General features: G+C 38.9%; 1 protein-coding gene across 1 annotated transcript; it reads right to left on the bottom strand.

Moving 5' to 3' along the window:
- Nucleotides 1-2,043: 2,043 nt before the first annotated feature.
- On the bottom strand, nucleotides 2,044-15,931 carry dhx40 (DEAH (Asp-Glu-Ala-His) box polypeptide 40). Its single transcript, XM_066678071.1, has 16 exons — nucleotides 15,501-15,931; nucleotides 12,932-13,077; nucleotides 11,428-11,547; nucleotides 11,101-11,328; nucleotides 10,947-11,013; nucleotides 10,673-10,804; nucleotides 9,919-10,018; nucleotides 9,720-9,806; nucleotides 8,081-8,263; nucleotides 6,611-6,691; nucleotides 4,121-4,278; nucleotides 3,919-4,033; nucleotides 3,652-3,760; nucleotides 3,206-3,370; nucleotides 2,849-3,077; nucleotides 2,044-2,342 (listed from the first exon to the last, which is right to left on the bottom strand). The coding sequence occupies exons 1-16, from the start codon at nucleotides 15,673-15,675 to the stop codon at nucleotides 2,224-2,226; spliced, it is 2,214 nt and encodes a 737-aa protein (XP_066534168.1). The 5' UTR covers nucleotides 15,676-15,931; the 3' UTR covers nucleotides 2,044-2,223.
- Between the last annotated feature and the right edge of the window lie 4,041 nt (nucleotides 15,932-19,972).

Genomic DNA, 19,972 nt, shown 5'->3' with positions numbered 1-19,972 from the left:
TGAGAGGTTACATGATGGTTTTCAGCTCCCCCCAATCAGGGCATACATGGACAACCTGACAACCCTGACAACTACTGTGCTTGCACGTGGCGGTTGCTGGGGAAGTTAAATGATAATCTAAGGTTGAAAGGTTAAGGAAAGTTGAAACTGTTTTGTATGCAGTTTGGCTTACTGCCTCGTATTAGATGGCCATTGACAGTTTATGATGTTTCCGAACACAGAAGTAGAGAGAATGGAAAGGATTATGAACAAGGCTATAAGGAAGTGACAAGTGGTGCTGCAGTGTTTATGAAGTGTGGCATGGTAAGGGAGAGGGGTACTGGAGTTACTACTCACAAGTTTAGTTCATTAGAGCTAAGGGGTGTGATTGGCCTAGTGCAATGTGGCACGCTGAAGCATATTCTATCTGCCTGCAAGGTTAGTTCGTCACAGGGTCAGTATACATTGGGACATAATCAGGTGCTTAGGGTATTAGCAAATTATGCCTAAATGCCTAGAGGTTAATTCATTGCTGAGTGGTTGTAGTAATAAAGAGGTCAGGTTTGTGCATGAGTTGGGACGTGTTGAGTGTGTGCAGGCTGTAAATATTAGTAGATGAGGTGAAGCTTGAGATTGAAAATTGCTTGTGGACGTAGGTACAAAACTGCAGGTCCCAGAATGCACTGTGTTAACTACACTGTGGCCAAACATGGTGCCGTACCCTGAAAGTAAAAAGATAGTTTACTTCATAGAGTTAACAACTCTGTTTGAGTATGCAGTAGATGAAGCATTCGAAAGGAAGAAGCTGAAGTACATAGACTAGGCAGTTGAGGTGAGGGAACGTGGGTGGAAGGCACGTGTAAGACTGGTGATGATAGGTGTTATAGGATTTGTAGCCAGGTCTGCCACATCCCTGCTTGTGCAGTTCAGCATCATGGGTCGGAAAATGATTGGATCATAAACGGCCACAGCCACCTTAGTGCTGAACAATGGGTGATAAAAGGATTTTTTGGGGCTGCAGGTAGGAAAAGAGTGGAGTGGGTCCGATGTGAAACACTAATGGATTGGAATTGGCTATTTCACATCTTGTGTCTGATTATAATAATTACAGATCTTTACAAGTGTCATCAGTTGAAATGATGGAAAACAATAACTCCTTTAAGAAAATACAACACTGAATGTCGCAAAGATATTGATTGTTCCTAGTCAGCTATGTCGAAAATTTGATGCAAGAAAAACAAAACAAAAGCGGAAGGTTATGAAAAGTAGACCAAGGAATGGGTCAATGCATGTTTTGCTATATAAAATGTATTTTAAACTATGTTTGCTATAGAACTATAAGAATCTGGCTAAATAAAATGGGATTTACAAATAGATTATCAACACTAACACAAAAAGTAGAAAATAAAGATGTAGTGGGCTACACCTCACAGAGACACAATTGGGACACAATCACAGAGAAACATGTATCAACATTTACAAAAGAAAAGAATGCTGGAATTTTTGTCCAAGGCCAATGCCTTCATTCATTCCCTCATTTTAGGTAACCTGTTTAGTGCTGTGGTTAGTTCAGAGCTGACCCATCTGATATGGGACTGCATATCAGATAAAGGACCATGGGAGATAGCATTCATTACCTAAACTGACAGATCACAGATGTACACTGAATTGCTGGACACTTTTCTCATTTCATTGAAAGAAAGGTTTGCTGATTAGGAAGTCATGTTTCAGGATGATAATGCATTATGCTGCAGAGCAAACTGCGCAAACCTTATCAATGTAATTTACTAAAATAACTTGTTTGAGGTATGTTTCGCAAATCCAGAATGTTCAACTGTTAAACCGAATTGTTTCACATCTTTGGTTATTTATGTGCTCTGAAGAAAAAAAAAACAGATGAACATAGTCCATTATATTTGCCAGGGGGTGTATATAATCCTAGTCATTCCGATGAAAATTCAGAAACAAAGGTCTAATATTACATAAGCTTTATAGTTAATAAAGTAATAGTTATTTATTTATTATGGTTTGCTTCATGAATCAAATACTTGGCATACATGTAGAAAATATTTATTTAAAAAAATAATTCTTATAAAATATTGCATTCAAATATTACAGGACAGAGAATAAGTGGAAAATGTTTTTAGAATTCAGGTTCATGAGACCAAATTCAGACAGGAGATGAGAACGTTAAAGTCACTGATAATGTTTCAAATTATTTAACAAACTCTTGGCTTTCTCCTTTCATGAGTCTCTTCCTTGGAGTCGATTCTGTTTTCGCTGTAAATATCGAGCCCGGGCATCTGAAATGGAACTTTCATCGTTTCTTTTCTCAAGCTTCTTTGATGCATCCTCACTCGGCTCTGGTCACAACAAGAAGATGGTGTCATTATAAAAGAGTTTATTTTTTATCAGAAATGTATTGTAGTTTGTATTCTATACTTGTCATATTATTAGAAACACCAAGCTTATCCTTCCACTCACTAGCTATTAAATTAGAGTGTAGCTCTTTTTCATTGTCATTTTAGTCTGTAAGTTTCCCAGTAACTCCATAAGTACTGTTTAACATATATTAATTGGATGGTAGACTAATTTCTTCACAGCAGCATTACAAACAAAGTGGTGGTAATAGTAATGTGTGTTGTGCTGGCACAAGTCTAACAGCTCAAAGGGCACCGCTGTGGCTCTCACGGCTGTGAGAGTTGTTTGCCATGCAAAAATATCCAGTAGGCAGCAGTTTTGATCTTTTAGCACCAATAAACTAAGAACTAGAAGAAGGCTAACAAAGTCAAAGACATGGACAGTCTGCAACTCTAAACCATCAAGACAGACCTACAAGGTAGGTAGAAATAACACATGAATAATGTACCTGTTTGTCTTTTTGCTGCTATTTTCTTTTCCCATTGTGCCATTTCCTTGTCAGTTACTTCCTCTCTGGCAACACTGCTTAGCTCATAGACATCTATCTCATGCAGCTTTGGTAGCAGGTCTTTCACCCAGTCATATTGGATAGGACATACAGTTCTCACATAAACCCGTGAAGTGACCAAGACATCATGGAAAATTATCCAGTCTAGCTGTGCCTCCTGTCCAAAGAGCTGACAAAGGGTACAATTGCAGAAAAAGGTCAATAAGTGACACTATTTATGAGTATCATGTTGTATAATTAAACATGATTTTTTTAAACATTACTATATAATCTGGAACCAAATTTCAAACTCATTACAGATGATGATGGATGAATGTGAACTGTGGAGCCATGTCCATCCATGGTACAAAATGCTTTTCCCATAGACCTCCTCGCTACATTAGTGAAATATCCCAGGCAGAGACAATGCCTTAGAAGTTCACTGTTACTGCCCTTAAATGTCTCCTGTGGAAAATCTTTTTGCTAAAATAAAGAGAAAAAGAGATGTGCTCATGAGGCAAGTGGCATTTTTTTAAAAAAAATGTTTGCAAATGGTCCACATTACTCTTATCTGTGGAGATGCAGAGAATATACACAGATTATTTATCCTATGCAAATGAGACAAGTTGCATTACAGAACCTACCTTGACAAAACTAAACTCTTAAGCAAAGATATATTTAATGGCTTAATACATTGAAAATCTGTTATTCTTTTGCTTGTTTGCTTAATTTTGCTACTATTTGTGAGAGAAGACACGGATTACCTGTTTTAAACGAAGAATTAGCTCCGTTAGTTGAGTCTCCACACTAAAAGCTGTTTTAACTGCACGCCAATGAATCCAGTGATGTTTACACCATGTGGATGGATTCTCACTGCAAACATAATAATGAGTATATTATTATAAAAGTATATAGATTATAATAAAATATTATGTATGTTAAGATAGCTTATACTATACTTTAGCCTTCTTACCAAATATCCCAATAATATTTTTTATTTTGGGGTAAAAGCTCATGTAAACATAACCTACCTTGCTTTACACTTTTCAAAGATGCACAGAAGAACAAGAAAATCATTAGAGCTGCTTGCAGATGCAGCCAACTCTCTGTGTATTTTCTCTGCTTCTTTTTGTTTTTCTGGGTGCCCTGAATGGACATAAAGGTCCATATATTAACTGAAATGTAAGAAATTCCTATCGCTATAGTCACAGTTCTTAGTACAGAAGGAAATACCTGGTCGGATAAAGATGTTTTCCACTGAGAGCATGGCTGCCACTGGAAGCATTAACTCCTCACATCCAAGAGCAGCAGATTTAAGCAAAGCACGAGTAAGTCCAGGAGGAAGAGGAAACTCCACCATCAATTTTCCCAGTGTAGTTACATTACCCTTCCTGTGATATAAACATAATTATGTGTGTTTATACAATGTCCATCTGCCTAAGAATTTCAGGAAGCCAAAGATAGCCAAAGCCATAGTTCTCCTAACATTAGAACCAGGAAAATATCATGAACTGACATTAACCATCACGGATGAAATAATGTATTATAACTTTTAAACAAATTAATATGAATCCCAGTGCATGGTACTCTTAGTAGATGGTAGATGGTATAGTGCAGCACTAAATGATATCAAACAAGTTGTGAGAATAAAGGCTGAATTAGTGAAGGCTATTAATAGCATTGTTAGATCATGTCTGCCAGGGAAGTTGAAATTGTGGTGTCTGCAGTTTGGCTTATTGCCTCGCATTAGATGGCTGTTGAGAGTTTATGATGTTTCGATCACAAAAGTAGAGAGGATGGAAAGGGTTATGAACAAGGCTATAAGGAAGTGGCTGTGGTGCCACAGTGGTGTGGCATGGTAAAGGAGAGGGGTACTGGAGCTACCACTCATAAGTTTAGTTGAGGAATTTAAAATGTGCAAAGGCGAGTCTCAATATGATTTTGTCAGGGTTTAAGGATGCAGTGGTTAAAGCAGCAGTGCCAGCCACAAAAGCAGGAAGTAAGTGGAACCCACGAGTGGCAGTGCAGGTATCCAAGAGCTCATTAGAGCTAAGAGATGTGATTGGCCAAGTGCAATGCGGAAGAGAAAGCCTTGGGTCAGGCAATTCACGGAAAGCATTTAGTAAGGCCACATCACCAGAGAGAAGGCAAGTGATGACTAGATTTATTCGCGATCAGGAAGGGGAGTCACAGTGTGCAACAGCAGCCTCACTGGGAGAATCTAGAGAAGCGGAAGATCACTTGGCAAGAACTGTGGGCGATAGGGGCAAGTCGTATTAAGTTTTTGCTTGGAGCAACTTATGATGTCTTTCCAACTCCACAAAATCTTAGATAGTGGGAAGGTGAAGACCCTAGTTGTAGATTATGTACAGGGGTTGGCACACTGAACCATATTCTATCAGCTTGTAAGGTAAGTTTGTCGCAGGGGAGGTATACATGGAGACATAATCAGAGCTAAAGGTTTTAGCATGTTTCTTGGACAGCAAGCGCTTAGAGGTGTAAAAAGGTTTCTTCCCACTTAGGGAGAATTCCCAAGGTTTTACATGTGACTGTCCTATTTAGACCTATACAGCAGGACTCAAAGTAAGTATATAAAACCTCTTATATAAATGCCACACTCTTACTTGTGTTTGTTTAACATATTCATATTGGTGATGGGTTACTTTGCCCCATCACAAACGGTAAATACATTAAGTGGTTGTAGTAATAAAATGATTAGGTTTGTGCATGAGGGGGAACGTATTTGAGGGCGTGCTACATGGAGTGAAGCACAAGATTGGAAATTGCTGGTGGACGTATGTGTAAAAAACCTGTAGGTCCCAGAGTGCATTGCGTTAACTACACTGAGGCCAGAGGTAGTGCTGTACTCTGAAAGTAAACGGATAGTTTATGTCATAGAGTTAACAGTTCCATTTGAAGATGCAGTAGGCAAAGCATTTGAAAGGAATAAGCTGAAGTATGCAGACTTGGCGGCTGAGGTGAGGGAACGCAGGTGGCAAGCACACGTAAGAGAGGTGGAGCTAGGTGTTTTGTAGCCAAGTCTGCCACATCCCTGCTTGTGCAGTTCCGCATCAGGGACCGGAAAATAAGGGCAGCTGTGAAGGAGTTATCAGAAACAGGTGAAAGGTCTAGTCAGTGGTTGTGGATAAGGAGAACACACACTAGTTGGGGAAATGCACTGTAGATGGGCTGTTGTAGCTCGTAAATATCACAGGGAACTGGTGGCACTGAGCATGCATTAACTGTGCCATTGGGGCTCAGTATAGCCTTAGTCACAGGGAGGCCAGTGTGGATTTACAGTTGTTGATGTTTAAGAGTAAGGTAGGACTGTAAAGCTGGCTTGAAGGGGGGTGGGTCTGGGATACCAGACTTCACTGTTGAGCCTTCTGGAGGTGTTGTGGGCTTAATTCAGCTAAACATTGAAGAGGGGAGGTGCCTACCTGATGACCCCTATGAAGAGCTAGTGATGCAGTGGGTGGTATGGGTACACATGTGATGGGCTCAATGAGTAACCGTAGGTGTTAAGGGTAGTTGGTTGCTGACTGGATTGCTTAGGGTGTAGCTGTAGGATTGGAACAATAGAAATTGTGTGGCTTCCTGTAGGAAGAGAGTGGGGTGGGCCTTATGTGAAGCTCTAATGGATAGGCATAGGACATTTTACATCTTGTGTATGATTATAATTACTACATAAGTTTAAGAAATCCTAAGAAACATTTTACTTACCTGTCAATAGCATCAAACTGATAGAGTTGCTTTAATGCTGTCAAGAGGAACCTCTCCTCTGGATGATCCAGGTAAGGAAACCTATATGAAGCATGGCAACACTGTTAGAAAACGCTTTATAAGATAACAGAACAAAAATGAACAAAAGAGAAAATGACCACTCTTTGCCTTCAAAACAGCCTCAATTCTTCTAGGTACACTTACACACAGGTTTTGAAGGCCTTGGAGAAGTAATCACATATCTTCTGTCAATGTAGGATTGCTCAAATCCTTCTGCCTCTTCATTTAAACCCAAACAGTCTTGATGATGTTGCGATCAGGGATCTGTGGGGACCTTATCACTTCCAAGGCTCCTTGTTATACTTTACAATACATATAGTTCTTAATGAAACTGGCAGTATGAGGTTATTGTCCTGCTGCAGAATAAATTTGATATAAGATATAAGAAGCCTCCTTTATGGTATCTGAATGAATTTGTCATCATGGAGGGCACTATTAATCCTGACTAAATCTCAAACTTCATTTGCTGAAATGCAGCCCCAGACCTGCAAGGACCTCCACCATGCTTCACTGTTGCTTGCTGATACCCATTATTGTACCACTCTCCATATACACCCATATATTTCAAATTGTTGCTCATCAGTCCAGAACACTTGCTGGTATTTTTCTGCACCGCAGTTTCTATGTTTTGATTTGAAAGGATCAACGTGTGCTTGCCACCTGCGTTCCCTCACCTCAGCCGCCAAGTATGCATACTTCAGCTTATTCCTTTCAAATGCTCTATGACATCTGATTTCGAAGGAAACTAAGCAGGATGTGTCTTGCATCTTTGGCACTAAGTTACCTTGGTCCATCACTGCATCTACTCTCCTCAGTGTTGCACTTTTCTTTGTGCTTCTTCAAAAGAGCTTGAACAGCATATCTTGAAATCCCAGCCTGTTTGGAAATCTTTGCCTGGGAGAGACCTGACTGTTGCAGTATAATTACTTTGTGTCTGGTTGTTGTGCTCAGTCTTGGTGTATGACCTGTGACATGAAATTGTCTTCCATAACCACAACATTTGTAGCTTAATGTTGCTGTTCCTCACCCAGTTTCAAACCTCCTACACAACAGTTTCTGTTTCAGTTAATGATGGTGTTTCAACCTACATAAGAAAATAATTTCTGGTATGGTATAATTTGTTAATCATACACCAGACAAGAAGAATTGATTTTCCTGTTTAGAAGGAAAAGAGTGGTCAAAAAATACTGATTTGACTTAGATTTCCCTTTTGTTCTTTCATTTTGCATTTTGTTTTATTGTCAAAAATAAAATATTAACAAAACTTTTTTGACAGCATTCTTACTTTGCAGTATTTTTTCCACACCTGCCTAGAATTTTTGCATGCACACACCCACCCACACCCTGTATAACTGTATATATTGGCATATTGACCATGTCCATATTGCATAACCCTACCCTAAACAATACCTGATTACATCATGAACTCCAAGGCATTTGAGTGTGAGAACAACTGAAGTGAGACTTGTCCGCTGTATCTCTGGAACAGTATACTCAGGCATGCATTTTTCCCAGAACTCCTTGTTGTATATTCTGAAGCACTTCCCTGCTGAGGTTCTTCCTGCCCTTCCTGCACGCTGCTGAGCTTCACTCCTACAACCACAAAATATATATGTATTGAAAAAGACAGAAATAAACAGCTGAAATTAATGTATCCCATGCAAAATTCCCAATGTAGTAGTCCTGTTTTAACATGTGTCTGGTTCCTGCTTCTTTCCCGTGTGATGTAATCTTGTTTCTCCTGGAAAGTGATCACCCTTCCCTAGTGTTCCTATGACGTGTCTTAAATACTTTCAGTGGTATCTTGTTTTAGGTGTCTTTCCCCCATCCAATTTTTGCACTAATTCCTAAGGCCTTCCTGGAAGTGTGCTCTATGATGACGTTTGATGATCTTGTTGAAGGGTTAGCAAAAGGGGCACAAGGGTTCAAGTGTTAAAAGGGTCCGAGCATTAAGAACAGAATGGGACACTCGTGCCCCTCAGGTGTTTACTTCACTACAGTTTAATCACGAAACACTGTGGCTTCCAGCTAAACTGGGCTTAGCTTTACAGTGTTTCATTAAACATATAAAAACATTAATTAATCTAAAGTTGTTGAGATAATTTATTATAATACTTTGTGAATATTTGGAGGATGTGACTCACAAGCTTTTTTTTTTTTGCTCTTTCACAAAACATCTTGTTGCTCCCTATAATCCTCACTGGGTAGACCTGTTAATGCCTTTCTGATGAGTTCACAACAGTTTTTCTGTAAAACTTTACACAAAATATCCAGATTATTAAAGCCAAAACAAAGGCTTAAAAAAAAAGGCTTTTCCCTCAACTTCAGCATTTTTAAAACATAACTCAGACCTCACGTCATGAAGACTGAAAACAACATTCTAGTTACATTTAAAGGGTTAATGCTTCTCTGTTTTCCAAGGCACCTTGTTTTCGGTTTCTGTGAGGAATGTCACAGGCCTGCAGTGGACTTCCCATGCGTATTACCAACACAAACGTGTCGCTTGCTGTGGACTTAAGGGAGGGACGTATAAAGTGCACATAGTGTGCTTGTGAGCACCCTTGTTGAGGAAAATAAAATAATTGGGACATCCTAAAGACTTGCACACTCAGGCAAGCACACACATATGAGAGGTCCGTTAGTGCAAGTGCAAGTACAGGGACAAGGGGTTTAATAAAACCTGTGTCCTGGTTGTCCACCATTGTTAATCACCTCTTCAGTCTGTTGTTTATGTTCCTGTCTCCATCTCCAGGTCTCTGAATATGTTTTATGAGCCTCCTAGTTCTGTGTTTAGCCTCCTACCTCTAGTTATTTGTTTTGTTCCAATCATTGTGCTGCTCTAAGTTTTGTTATTATTCTCAACTCATTTAGTTATTTTAGTGTTTCTTGTATTCCGGATTTCCATTTTTATTTTGTCCTGGGCCTTGTCTCTGTATCATGTCCTGTTTTATTCATTGAAGATATTCACCTGCACTTCATCCCTGTTCCTTGTCCAGCCTCCATATTTGTAATTCCTTTCTTATGGCTTGGTGTAGCTGAAAATACTCACTTTGATATGGGTACCACTTCAAGGATGTCCAAGCCAACTCTTGAATTGTGATTGAGCTGTTTCACAAATCCACTGTCAACAATATATCTAAAATAAAGAGAAGTGTTCTTGTGAGAGTAGTTTATATAACTAGAAATTAACTAGAAGTAAATTAGGGCTTGTCACAATCTTTGACAAAGAGAACTGCTCATTCACTCACTTGATTCCATTGATTGTGAGGGAAGTTGCTGCTATGTTGGTTGATACTACACACTTCCTCACACCTGCAGGAGCAGGCTGAAATATCTGCTTCTGCTGATCTACAGTATAAAAAAAGGAAAAAAAGAACAATACATAAACAGTGTAAATTCTCAAAAGTGCTGACTTACATACTTTATTTATTTACTTTATACATAGCTTTATTTTTAACAAATGTGGTTTTCAAGATAAGTTTGTTAATTTGAATATAACCAGATCATCTGAATTATGAACACAAATGTGTTCAAATTTCACATCAAGACAGAAAATATGTATTGTTAATTAACTACCAGCATCAAAGTTAACAATGTTTTGGTTTCGCCTGTTCACCTTGGTTTAATTGGTTTCCAGAAAGGCCAAAACCCAAGATTCTTGACTAGTGCATGTTTATGTTTATTTCTCCAATAAGAAGCTTAACTTTAACCAGTTCTGCTGCGTCCAATATGCAGGTCTAGCCAATCAGCAGAGAGAACATCCTCATGTGGTGACTCGTTTTGGTGTGATTGGATATTTTCTTGTGTGAAAACAAATCAAACCAATGGGAAAGCAATCCAAGACTGTGAATTACCTAACTGATTTGAAATATATAAATGAAAAAGTGTGAACCACCCTCATAGTTAAATATAAGCAAGTAAAAATTACAATCACAATTTTTAAAAGTCATAAAAACAATGAAGAATTTAAAATACAATAAAAATACAGTGGACAAAGGTCACCTGTTGGCATGGATCCATACAGAGGCAGAATGAGTAGGCCTTCCACCGTTCGATCATGCATATCAAAACGATAGTCTATGGATTCAGCCTTTTCAAAGAGCATGTCACATGCTTTTTCAATTTCATTCTGACCTAAAATAAATATATTTTGTTATATGAATATTTATGCAATGCTAGATATGGACAGAAATGTAGCACATAACACAAATTATAATTCTTTTAAAAAATATATTACACAGTAACTAAATAAGGTATAAAATATAGCAATACATACCAGTGAGAAAAACAAGGATATCTCCAGAGGCTTCATTTGTATGTATATCTAAAGCCATCTTCACCACCTTAAGATACAAAAAGGAAAAGAAACACTTGTAAAACCATCTGCCATCCAAACACAGAGACATAAATTGACATCTTTAATGTCACACCTCTTTCACATAAACTGAACTGTCCATGTCCTTTGGACCAATTTTACCGCAGAACAGCTCCTTCACCGGATAGGTTCTTCCAGGAATGGTAAACACAGGACAGTGCCCAAAAAAAGCACTGAGCTTATCGGTTTCAAGGGTAGCAGACATCACTACCACCTTCAATGGGACGGCACGGCCACTAGATCCTTGAGACCGTGTCTGTTTCAGCAGTCCAAGCAAGATATCCTACCAAAGCCATAAACAGTGCAATGGAATTAAGCAATCAAGTTAGCTGAACAGCAGTGACTGTTTTTCATGTTAATATGTGGCAACAGACATACTTACCGTATTAAGACTCCTCTCATGGACTTCATCAAGAATCACAACACTGTACTGTTTTAAGCTTGGGTCTGCAAGAATTTCCCTCAGCATACAGCCATCTGTTACATACTTTATTAAAGTATCCTGTGGGTCAAATCCATAAAGATAGACATAAGACTTCCAAGAATACACATTTATGGGCCTTTCATTTCAGTAACATTAGGCTTTTAAAACTATTTAAGGTAAAAAACTAGATAAAATATTGTGTTAACATTTAAAAATTTAAGACAGTGGGACAATAATTCAATATCAATATATATCGCAGTATAAAATGTTTCAATAACAGTGATATGATTTTCAATATTTCAATATACATTATTTAAAGCATCTCTCACTGACTAACGTTCATTTCAGGGCATTGCCCAGTTCACTGCCCTCAATTTTAAAGTTAGTTCAAAAATATTAATACTGACAAAGCCAAGAGGTTTATTTATGACATTGATGTCATGTTTCTTGTTTGTTCTGGGCAGTTTGTCCATGGCTTTTATGTTGTTTATATTGCTATCTGAAATATATCATATCAACTGAAATTTAAAAATATATTGTGATATAAATTTTGGCCATATAGTCCAGCCATGGGACTTAATTCATTTCAGTCTTAACAGAATCTACCACTGAAATTAGATTTTGCTGACATCTTTGTAGTGGATATGGGCTGAAACTTGCTATGTGGAAAGAGGATGAGTCACATGCATTTTGTAATATTTGGGTTTTGTAAAACAGAATCAGTATCTGTGAAATCAATGATTTCAGTAGTCTGTTCAGATTGTTCCTGTCCATTCTAGCCCATTAACTGAGCTTGCACCTATTTGAACATTTCACCTGGTGTTCCAGATTGAAAATTGGGATTTATGTGTTGTGAGTTAGATATTTAGTCAAACAAACCCAGTGTTCAGATATACCTGTTGAACTAGTCATATACTAATAAAGACACCTTTAAGTTAATGCCCTGGAATGTGGGAGTGTCAATGATGTGTTCTGCTTGAAGACAAAACAGAACTTTAGTGGAGGAACAGGCTCAAATGGATAGATTGCCTGGTATTGTAGTTATCTGACAGGACTTGTACTGTGACTAAATCAAGGGCAAAGTTTAAAAACTATTATAGATGGAATGATGCATGTGATTTACCCAAGAAGCTTACCATGCATGTGCATCAGGAATTAAGCACTTTAAGACAGCGAAGAAAGCATATATTTAACAAATTAACCAATTAAGGCAAAAATATCAGATATTATGGCATATTATGTTTTACATCTTATCCTGTGTATCATTACATTTTCCAGATCAATTGCAGGAAAAATTACTGATTCAGCCAAGGTTGAGGAAAAACATATGGAATCACATTACATTTACATTTTTTTAACTAAACTACAGACACAGGCCTAAAGATGAATATTAATCTGCAGTAAAAGAGGGAGTTTATAGACATTAACGAGCTGTTGGATTTGATTAATTGACAGAAAATACCTTTGAAGTGCAGTCATCAAAGCGGACCTGGTAGCCAACTTCCCTTCCTAACTGGAACCCCATCTCCTGACTCACCCTTTGAGCCACAGTGATGGCAGCAACTCTCCTGGGCTGAGTCACACTGATTTTTCCATCTCTGCACAAACCTAAACAAGAAATTCAAGCTGAAATTTACTGTACTGTCAGCAGACATTCCTCTAATATTGATTGTCATTTCTGGACTAAAATTAATAAATATATATAGGGGTTGGACAATGAAACTGATACACCTGGTTTTAGATCACAATAATTTATTAGTATGGGGTAGGGCCTCCTTTTGCGGCCAATACAGCGTCAATTTGTCTTGGGAATGACATATACAAGTCCTACACAGTGGTCAGAGGGGTTTTAAGCCATTCTTCTTGCAGGATAGTGTCCAGGTCACTATGTGATGCTGGTGGAGGAGAAGTTTCCTGACTCACTCCTCCAAAACACCCCAAAGTGGCTCAATAATATTTAGATCTGGTGACTGTGCAGGCCATGGGAGATGTTCAACTTCACTTTCATGTTCATCAAACCAATCTTTCACCAGTCGTGCTGTGTGTATTGGTGCATTGTCATCCTGATACACAGCACCGCCTTCAGGATACAATGTTTGAACCACTGGATGCACATGGTCCTCCAGAATGTTTCGGTAGTCTTTGGCAGTGATGCGCACATCTAGCACAAGTATTGGGCCAAGGGAATGCCCAATGCATGATATGGCAGCCCAAACCATCACTGATCCACCCCATGCTTTACTCTGAGCATGCAACAGTCTGGGTGTTACGCTTCTTTGGGGCTTCTCAACACCGTAACTCCCCTGGATGTGGGGAAAACAGTAAAGATGGACTCATCAGAGAACAATACATGTTTCACATTGTCCGCAGCCCAAGATTTGCGCTCCTCGCACCATTGAAACCGACGTTTGGCATTGGCATGAGTGACCAAAGGTTTGGCTATAGCAGCCCGGCTGTGTATATTGACCCTGTGAACCTCCCGACGGACAGTTCTGGTGGAAACAGGAGAGTTGAGGTGCACATTTAATTTCCTCTTTTGAACTCTGGTGTGTCACCCATAATGTTGTGTGCATTGCAATATTTTGAGCAAAACTGTGCTCTTACCCTCTGCTAATTGAACCTTCACACTCTGCTCTTACTGGTGCAATGTGCAATTAATGAAGATTGGCCACCTGGCCCCTGGCTGGTCCAATTTAGCCATGAAACCTCCCACACTAAAATTACAGTATGTATATATATATATATATATATATATATATATATATATATATATGTATATATATATATATATATATATATATATATATATATATATATATATATATATATATATATATGGGAAGTGCTCATGAACAACAGTAATATACAAGTCAATGTTATCCCTTCTATCATAGGTTTCTATTAAAAATGGAAAATAAACAAACAAAAATTGTTCCTGTATATTTTTAGATGTTTTTCCTTTTTAGCAATAGAAAGATATTGCATATATTTATTAATTTATCTTCCTGGAATGTATTTTCTGCAAAAGACATCTATAAGGATGGTTTCCCAGACAGAAATTATGCCTTGTTCTTGGATACACGGTATGTTGAATTGTGATTTTTCTATTGAAAAGAGGATACAGTCCAAGAATTAGCTTAGTCCCTGTCTGAGAAACCAGCACTTAAATTCTTGCACATAATGTTATGCAGTAAACCAAAACAGAACATTTGCAAACTTTAAGAAGACTTTGTTTATTAGACGTGCAGTTATATTTAAAGAGTGCATGTGCTTGTGTGAAATATTCATAGGTTTTCCTGGGTAAATTATTAAATAGTATAATTTAATTTCTAATTATACTCTGGAATAATATTTCATTAATTATCTTTCAGTCATTCATAATTAGTTTCATTTCATTCATTTCATTATTCTTCCTACTATGTTTTCACAATTTTATCTTTCAGCATTTAACCTTTAGAGTACTACAAACTGCATGTCTTGTGCATACAGATGCTGCATGTATTAAGATATTCCATTTGAACAGCTACTTTTTTATTTTAGAAAGGTATTTTGACATTTCTTTTACTTGAGTATGGATTCTAGCCAGCTATGTTTATATATGTATACACACACACACACACACGTTTTCTTTTCCTTTGGCCAAATGGGATTAAAATGCATAGCCTAGTAGAATTCATACTCAAGTAAGAAGTAAAAAAATTCAGATACTTTACTTGCACGGATGATAAACAAAGTCTATCTGAAAGAAAACTGGAAATGATACACTTCTCTACAATATATTATACAATGGTTTATTATTAATCGCTGGTATTCCACAATAATGAATTATTGTCTCGTAACACTGACCTGACAAGGGCAGCGTGGCATCTCATTTTTATGAACTGTCGAGTCATAATTGCGAGATACAATTGCATAATGAAACATGAGGAAAAAATCATTTGAATCATTTTGATTTCTTACTAAACATCTATATTTCTTTTCATACGTTCATGATGTGGGCAGTGCTCATGCTGGGTGAAGTCTTTTCTTACCCGCTCGATGTAAGTACTGAGGGAGCTGAGTTGTTTTCCCACTGCCCGTTTCTCCTGTAATCACCACAAACTGGTTTTCCTTCACACATTCCACCAGTTTGTGTCTGTGTTGGTAAATGGGGAGCTGTGTTGACTCCGAGTACCCAGCTCGGTTCAGTGTCCCTGGTTCAGACATGAATCTTTCCTATTGATGGTCATTAACTGTCTCTAAACCTACAATACAAATATATAGCGTTAATATTAGCCAAGAGTTAAAGAAAATACTGAAGGGTTGGCGAGACAGTAAGGCTCAGTTCTCCCCAGAAAGAAAAACGATATTGATGAAAGAAAATTTGTATTAAATGTAAGAAAACGGTTAATTATTCTTCTACGGGATGATAAATACTGTAGTGACTGCCTCAGAGCTGAGCTCTCATCCCTCCCCCCGGCTCGCTTAGTGTCGCCGTGCACTGGACGGAGGGCATACAGCAGCTAAAGAGAGACGCACTCGTGAAAATGGGATTTCAATGAGTGCGTGGCGTCGAACAGCGAGTCTCTGTCAGCGTGGCCTGCTCACTCAGTGTAGCTCCATCTCCGTGGCCAAATACTGAGTGTGAGCCTTCCACCACACGATAGAGTCCGATTGCAAGGAAAGGCGTTTCTGTAAACCAAGAACGCCTATAACTGGAATGCCCACTTATCTTTTATTGGCAGAAATGTCAGAAAGTGGCTTCTTTGGCGGAGACAACTTATCTTTCATTTGCAAATATTTCAGAAAATTGGCAGAGACACCTTAAAGGTGAAACTGCACCAGACCAGTGACTACAAAATGCAGACATTGCTTACTATACTAGCAATGTTTCTATATTTAATGTTACTCAATGGTCATTTTACGTTAACTGTAAATGCTGTATATGGTTATAACTCCAGGAGTGTTTGTGTGCGTGCTCACTGCCAGTGCTTAATTTGAGCCAGATCCTGCCAGAACAAGATCCAGCACCTCTCAAATTTGTAGTGCATGTGTTCCGGAAGCTATTTACCTGGATTCGGCACCGTTTTCAGTAGCAGTTGTATAATTGAGTTCAGCCGCTTATTAAAAGCAGGCTGATTACAATAAATCCACTCTCCATAAACTGTGTGAACTGGAGAGTCAAACTCAGAAGAATCTTTTCAGGTCGGGGCAGGACTTCTCTAAACCATGGTTCTCCCAGTGAGTTCAGATTCAGTGAGAACGGATGCAGCTCATTAATTCACTAAAAGCTCTTACTGAGAGGCATTAATACACATGTTCACAGGTGTCTCACAGTGTGGAGTTTACCAAACGTTAGTCAGTGTTGTTTTTCTTTACTGCTACCACACTAAAGTCTACACCACAGCAGTTTTAGGGCCACAGCATTGAAAAAAAAAAAAGATTCAGAGAATAAAGTCAGAAATCGGAGAAAAATCTCAGAATAATTCGCTGTACGTATAATGGGGCAGAAACATAGTGTAATTGTAGAGTGCAGTGTGTTGCTTAAGTCATACTATGGTATAGATTTCAGGAATAAACACTCAGTTCTCTTCCACATCAGGACCACAATGTGATTAGTATTTAAACCCTGAACCCCTTTATTCAGAAGAGGGCATGTAGTTTCACAGGATACAAATAAAGATCCCGAAAATGACGGATCCAGATCGAGTGAAAATCCTGCATGCCCACGAGGCTCCATCACGTTACAGCTCAGACTTTACATTAAAACTAAAGCCTTATGCAGCACAGTCAGGGGCTGCACTGACGGGGGTTGTTCGACATGTCGTGTGGATGCGTTAAATAAATTGTTCTGTTGACTTCACTGACTGCTTCTTTCACAACTCAGAGTGTCTGACTCCATATTATAAAAAATAATAACCTAAAACAGTGTTTGTCTAAATATTCTGACTATATTCTCTGAATTATTCTCGGACCTGTTTTTCTGAGATTTGTCTCAGAATTATTCCGAGATTATTCTGACTTTATTCTCAGAATCTTATTTCTTTTCAACTGCCCTAAAACCTGTAAAGGTATGATGTTACTTTGAATTTACATTTTTCTTACATGACAGTCAGTGCATTCAGGATCCTTTGTGCACTCCATGTGCACTTGCTGGATCAGCCCAGTCTCCGTGTGCCCTTACCTCATGACAGTGGCGGATGCTGGTCTTTCAAGGAGGGGAAGCTCAATTTCGGCCTACATCATAAAATGTGTCGGATTATTTATACGTAAATTCTACCCTCCGTTCCTTTTTAAGAAAATGATCTGTGACCCTGTCGTACCAACAAGGGATTTTTCCAGTGACTTGACTAGTGTCCTCTCAAGGGCCGGCAGAGCTAGGCTGCTTAAACGGCCTTGGCCCATGTGAAGTGTGCCCGCCTGTGCTCCCACGGATCTTTACACCAAAGGATCGCTAATTCGCTCATTTAGCTGTCAATCAAAAAAGGATTCAGCCTCAGAGAGATCATCCAATCATCATGCAGAAGCTGAGCGTCCGGGCCAGCCGAGGCCAGCCCACTGCCCCATAGACCCCCAGAGACGCATATCCAATGACTCGTACATACATATTTTGCACAATAATAAGTAATTTAAGTTTGTAATGTTTTAATGTTTTTTAATTAATCCCTGATAATCTTACAGGCATCACTATCTGAAAGGAAAGCGCTGAAAACCCCCGAACCTTTCTTCGTTTATTCAGCAATGTTGCTGTCCCTTTAACACCCTAAACCCACCCAAAACTGACGTTTTCATCACAGAAGCAGCCTCAGTTGGTGCTGCATCCTTGTGTGGTCTAGTCGTGTTTCTAATGTATGAATGTAATATGTCCCCCTGGAACACTGGACCCCAGCTCTGGGGCAGACAGGAACAAGACGCCAAAGACCCCTGCTGACAGCTCCCTTGTGGAGAAGGTGGAGCTCACTGGTGACGTTGGAACTCAATGCGACACACCGCTTCCTGTTTCTACCTGCTGTCTGCAGAGGGAGCCAATGAGCAACAGTTTGTAGCTGTTTAAAAGTATGACCAATTCAAGGGATATGTTGTCTGTTACAGTCCAACTGTGATGACTTTTTAGCTTATTATTTAATAATTAGATGTTCATTAGGTTAAAATGTAGCTAAATCTGACAGGCTTAATGCAAAAACAAAATGTAAATGATGCACGATAATGTACAGCTAGATACCTTAAGGTAAAGCAATGTCTTTATTGTAGTAACTTAGACAGACCTTGGATTATTTTTCTTTGTTAACCTGTAAATCTTTACAGAGGCATGGCAAGTAAATCTCTCTCCAGATGAGTCAAACTAACAACGGATTCCTTCAGCAGACAGAATCATTACTTTTTCCTTAAAAGGATGAGAGACCCTCTACTGGACAATATGTAAGGGTGTACTCTCATTAACCCAAAGATTATTCATACTGCATCTACAAAGCCACTACACCACATTTACCTAAAGATTTCCAACAGGTGTGTTCATGTTCAAGTGTAGAGGCCTTCCTGGGCAGTACAGTTTTGAAGGACTCGCCTCTCCTAATTCCACAGGACATGGTGTCATTTAATTTCTGTGAAGAATGATCAAGAATACAGCACAACATGTTAAAAACTATTTAACATCTCAGAACTATTCCCCCAGCAGAAAATAGGTTTGATGACGAGGGAGTACATTTTCAGGAAGATAAGAGTTAACAGTTCCATTTGGGGACGCAGTAGATGAAGCATCGAAAGGAAGAAGCTGAAGTACACAGACCTGGCGGCTGAGGTGAGGGAACGCAGGTGGCAGGCACATATTAGACTGGTGGAGATAGGTGTTAGAGGATTTGTAGCCAAATCAGCCACATCCCTGCTTGTGCAGTTTGGCATCAGGGACCGGAAACTAAGGGCAGCTGTGAAGGAGTTATCAGAAACAGCTGAAAGGTCTGGTCAGTGGTTGTGGATAAGGAGAATACAGATTTCTTGGGGAAATGCACTCTAGAGGTGCTATTGGGGTTGTTGGTGATGTAGCATGTAATGTTCACTGGTGGCTCTGAGTATGCACCCCATTTTGGCCCATTTTGCTTATAAACATAACACAGAGTCTTCAAAAAACTTAAAAATGTTATAAATAAGTATTTTGATATGTGATGGAGGGGTTATGAGTTATCTATGAGTGCACGTTTTTGTGGGATTGAAGGATGAACAGGTGTCACAATCCTGAGAATAAAATCCAGAACAAATTTATCTTGTGTCCACTTTATCTGTACAAGTCAACAACATTAAGAAAATATTTTTTTCCCCCATTCAGCATTTTCAAACATGTGATTCACAAACCTGAAATGTCACACAATTGCAGAGGAATGTGGGTAGTAGCCTTCACTAATGCGAGCCTGATGCAAAGCTGTGAGGGCTCACTTTGGGGCGTTCTTGAACAATCCCAACAGGGAAAGATGCTAGACACTCTATCGCCTTACACACCTAGGAAAGCATACTCAAATGCTGCAAGGCTGCC

Source organism: Hoplias malabaricus, chromosome 1 (genome assembly GCF_029633855.1).
Source record: "Hoplias malabaricus isolate fHopMal1 chromosome 1, fHopMal1.hap1, whole genome shotgun sequence".
Lineage (NCBI taxonomy): Eukaryota > Metazoa > Chordata > Actinopteri > Characiformes > Erythrinidae > Hoplias > Hoplias malabaricus.
This window is presented reverse-complemented; position numbering and strand designations above follow the sequence as displayed.